This window comes from Condylura cristata, unplaced genomic scaffold (genome assembly GCF_000260355.1).
Source record: "Condylura cristata isolate star-nosed mole 26May11 unplaced genomic scaffold, ConCri1.0 scaffold00034, whole genome shotgun sequence".
Lineage (NCBI taxonomy): Eukaryota > Metazoa > Chordata > Mammalia > Eulipotyphla > Talpidae > Condylura > Condylura cristata.
In genome coordinates this window covers 14,561,114-14,565,997 of record NW_004567135.1, presented here as the reverse complement: position 1 = coordinate 14,565,997, position 4,884 = coordinate 14,561,114, and the positions used below count along the sequence as shown (strand labels likewise).

The 4,884-nt window shown below is 45.3% G+C and overlaps 1 protein-coding gene across 1 annotated transcript in view; it reads left to right on the top strand.

Annotated features, from left to right (window-relative positions):
* LOC101621681 (C-type lectin domain family 4 member A-like) overlaps positions 1-394 on the top strand; it is an 11,033-nt gene extending 10,639 nt beyond the window's left edge. The window contains exon 6 of the mRNA XM_012732335.1: positions 215-394. Coding sequence (XP_012587789.1) covers positions 215-347 — 133 coding nt within the window. The 3' untranslated portion in view covers positions 348-394. The remainder of the gene's footprint in view (positions 1-214) is intronic.
* The last annotated feature ends 4,490 nt before the right edge of the window (positions 395-4,884 follow it).

Below are 4,884 nucleotides of genomic sequence, written 5' to 3'. Positions count from 1 at the left end.
GAAGTACACTGCTGAGGGGAGCAGCGGGCGGGTCAGGAGAGGTCTGCCACGCCATGTGGGTCACCTCCGGGGCAGCGGGGGATCAAACTCATGCGGAAGTGGCTTAAGCTTCTTTGTGCTGTGCTTTAACCCGCTGCGCCACCAGGGAGGGCCCTACGGTCTCTTTTTAAAGCAGAGTGTGAAGAAACATATTGGTCCTTTTTCTCTCTTTCAGGTTCTGGCACAAAGGTGAACCCAGTAGTCACTCTGAGAAGTGTGTTGTTCTAAAGTTTCATCCAGACACAAAAATATGGGGCTGGAGTGATGTTCAGTGTCATTTACCTCACAGGTCAATTTGTAAGATGTGAAAGATCTACCTCTCAGAGAACCGTCTCCATGAGCATGGGGTGCTAATCTGTTATTGTCCATATGTAAGTCTTATAGAAGAGACTTCCATTGAATTTTTCTGGCTGTCTCTTATCCCATTGATAATAAATTCAATGTGTACATTTGTCATTTATTCCTAAAGAGATGAATATTTATTGAAGTTTTCCATATCCAGAGCCTAACAGGAGCGGCCTGTGTTTCTGCTTTGAGATCTAACTCATGTTATTAAATGATTCATAAATCAGGCAACATCTGTCTAGCAAGCAACAGGGCTATCAGCACTCACCAAAATGGAGGGTTTCTATGGACCAAAAATGGGGGAACGAGGTATGGACAAGAGAAGATTAGTTCAGGTAGCTGTTGTCTCTGCAGAGAAGGCAGGGGTGTCCCTTCCTGCAGCGGACCTCAGTGGTGCTAAAGGAAACTCCAGATTACATGAGTTTAATGCTACCTTTTAGAAGAGGCTGAAATGGCACTTAGATTTAAGTGTTAAGTCTGGGTACCCCTTGCTCCACAGCCACCGTGAACAATGCCATCTTGGACTGTTCTTGCTGTTTTTAAAATCCTCCTCTCTAGATTGGGCGCTCAGCCTCACTGAGGCTTTTGATCAACATTTAAAGTATCAGCACCACCCCTCACTGCCAATTCTCACAGTTCTTACTGGGCTACCTTGTGGTGTTCACAGGTCATTTATATTACAATGCTAAGGTAGATTGAAGGGTGCCTCAGGCCCCCCAAACTTGCACATTCTTCAAGCCATCCACTGCATCAAGACAAAACATACTTGAAGTGTGCAAGATCTTTCATAGCATTGGTGTGAATAGAGAGAGAGAAGAAAGGATGATAGAGTCCCCCAAGTCCCCAAAGTTACCCACATCTTGTGGGTAAATGCCAGCATAACAGGGTCGGCCCAAAGTAGGGCTGAGGAGGCCAAGAGCTTGCCACAAGTCCAAGGTGGAGGATTTTGGGGAGAGGGGTATCATAGGAACAGGGAGATGGGTTCAGGAGAAATACAAATAAATGTAATACCTGCCATTGTAATACCCGCCTCCCCATGGGTCCTTCACCCACATGTATCTTTTTTTTTTTAAGTTTTTTCAAAGATTTATTTGTGCATACAGAACTGGGGTACAGGCCAGAGACTCAGGGGTGGCGGAAGACTTCACCAGAGACAGAGCGGGGAGCAGAACAGGCAGATAGATGAAGTACACTGCTGAGGGGAGCAGCGGGCGGGTCAGGAGAGGTCTGCCATGCCATGTGGTCACCTCTGGGGCAGGCGGGAATCGAACTCATGCAGAAGTGGTTTCAGCTTCTTAGTGCTGTGCTTTAACCCGCTGCGCCACCAGGGAGGGCCATAACAGAAAGATACTTAGAAGTAATAGAATGGCATAGTCAAAATACTTAGAGGTAAACATTGCCAGCCTCGCCTTCAGACAGGAGGAAGAAATAAAGTGCTTCTTTGACAAACAGAAACTAAAGGAACTTACAAAGATTAGACTCCGAGAAATACTGAAAAGAGCTAAACCAAAGAGAGGAATGAACATAAAGAACTGAGAAAGGAAATAGTACCACAAAAACAGTGAAATAGCAGGTTATAAAATAAATACACAAAAATCAGTGGCCTTTCTAAATACAAACATGAGCTAGAAGAGGGAGAAATTAAGAAAATGATCCCACTTACACCCACGTGTATCTTTCAAGTGTCTCTACAGGTGTCTCCTCCTGTGTTCCCCACATCCCAGGGGAATTTACCATCCTTCAAGGTAAATGTCCAGCTGAACAGAGATGGCCCAAAGCAGGGCGCTGAGGCCTGAAGCTTGCCACAAGTCTAAGGTAACTTTTGGGGGGAACCATAAGACAGGGTTAAAGGGGGCTACACAAGTCCAGGGAAGAAGGAGAAAAATCAAAATACAAATCAAGGTAACACCTGGCATTGCCAGCCTCTCCACAGAGCTTTCGCCCACAGGTACTGCCATTGTCTCTATGTGTCTCTCCTCCATGTCCCCCACATCCCTGGTGTGAGTCCAAAGCGGGGAAGCAAGAGTACCCCTTCACTTGGCTCCTTTTGAGTCTCCTGCTGCCTCTCTCCTGCTGCCTCTGTTCCTCCCAAGTAAGTGGGGCAGGGAGCACAGAAGCTCCATTTTTATGGAGATGCCTCTGTTACAGCAGCTTCCAGTTCATTCTTTAAGCTGGTCCTTCCCACTCCATCTCCGAGGTCCAGTCTCAGCTAGATCTTTTGCTAGTGGTTAATGCTGCAAACATGCATTTATAGCTCGGAGGAATACAGTGTTCAGGCAGATTATATGCCATAAATAGGACATTCTCAGAGCTTCAAGTAAGTTCAGAGCCAGGGTTCTGAGGACCCAGACCAAAGGAAGGAAGACCTCCAGACTGCGCTGTCTTCAAGCCTGCAGCTATGGAGTTTAATGGTTTGTAGCTTTTGCGGGTGGTGTGTCTTGGTGTAGAACCAGGGATGCAAGTGTTTCCCCAATGAGGCTTGTCAGCCAGAGACAGGCAGATGGACCCCTGAGATTAGGATTTTAACCTGATAGGGAGGCGTTGGATTTTTCCCAGAGAACCCAGGCATGGAAGAATTTGTGATAAGCAGAACTACAGGATGAACCGAGGGGCAGATCCAATGGTCTGGGAGGTTATCCCCTTTGGAAGTGGCCTGAACAATGTGGATGAGCTGTATCATGTCAGGCCTGTGCCCAAGTGAATGAAAGGAAGAGGAAAAGAAAGGAGTTTATGGTCAAAGTCTTGGTCTGGTGTCTGGTGTGGAGATATCTACATAGATGTCAGCTACTTTTCCTCCTGTCAACTTGGTGCGTGGATGTCAGGTGGGATGGGAACCCAAGTTCAAGTCTCTGAAGCTTAGCTGCCATCTGGGTGGTGAGAGAACCTGGTATCATCCCTTCCAAGGAGATGCAAGGACAACCTCTGTTCTCAGTCACTGCAAATCAGGAGGGAGCAAGAAAATTGGAAACATTCATTTGGAGAGCAGTAGCCAGGTATTTGAGGAACTAAAAGAAAAAAAAATCAGCATCTGGTTATGAGATGTTACCTGTAGTACCTATACAAAGAGAACTGTTTCCTTGCAGTGGTCAAAAGAATACTCACTAGATTTCCAAAGTTCTGTAGGGATTTGTTAGAGAGAAAAGGAAAATGTTTCATCATTGTTAACAGATACATACTTAAGACAAAAGATCCTCTTAAGATCATTTTATTTTTATGATTTTTAAAAGAAAGATTTATTTATTTCTGCATACAGAACTGGGGTACAGGCCAGAGGTGCAGGGCTGGGATGGTGGTGAGAGGATTCACCAGAGGCAGAGAGGGAAGCAGAACAGGCAGATCTATTGAAATACACTGCTGAGGGGAGCAGCAGATGGGTCAGGAACTCCATGTGGGTCACCTCCCTGCCTGGGGATCAAACTCATGCTGCAGTGGCTGTGGATTGCTTCCTAGTGCAATCCTTTAACCCGTTGGGCCACCAGGGAGGGACCTAGAGCCCATATTTTTATGATCTTAAAGCTATCATAGTCTGCTTTCTAGAGAGCTTGTCAAAGTCCTGCCCATAATTCTCCTTGCAGGTCAAGCATTCTAGCAGACCAGAACTGACCATGCCTCTCAGAAATGGTGAGACATCCAGAGAGCCCAACAAAATTAGTGAGTGCCATCCCATTTCCTTGCCCCTAAATGCTGCTGGACATTTGCCTTAAACCCCATAGCTGCCAAACTGTTAATCAAAACCCACAAAGTTAGAGATGCAACTGATGTCATTAAGTTATTCATGAGTCAGGCTGCGTCCTAGTTAGCAGGCAGAGAGGCACAGTCAGGAGATCCCTTCTAGAGACAGCTGGAGGGACCGGAACTTCCTAATTTTTGGCTGCTTTTCAGGAGGTCAGGCAATAATGTAATCATATATGTGTTCTTCCATCTGTCTGGATTTTCTCTTTGTGGGCTGGTCAAGAGCAAACTCATTCCCACCACCACTTTCTGTCTCTCAGGGAGTTTTACTCCTTGGAACAGAAGGCTTATGATTCTCTTTCTCAATGGAAGAAAAGTCCAGTTTATCCCACAAGGGCCTTTAGACATCTTAACATTTTCTCTGAGGTCTTGACTTGTCATTTAACACCATGGCACTGGCAGAAGGAAACTGGAGACAGAAATTTAGAGGTTTAGAATCTGAAATCAACACTGGTGAATTGACACAGATTTACTTTCATCAGGTCTTCTGGTAATTTTCGATAAAGGTGGACCTTCACAGGCTTTATTAGCCTTAGGGAAATGTCCATCTACAGGTAAAAGAAAAGACTGCTACTTGTAGAACTATTCAAACAAAGTTTGGCAGGTGGATCATACGTAAGACATATCTTGAATTTTTGGCTGTATTCGTCTTTAAAGTTGCTACTGAAAACAAATAAAGGTAGACAATAAACCTACCAACATCAGGCTCTTTGTTCAACCTGCCACTTAGTAAATGGAAGAGAAGCAGCAGCTCTCTGTGATAAGTTC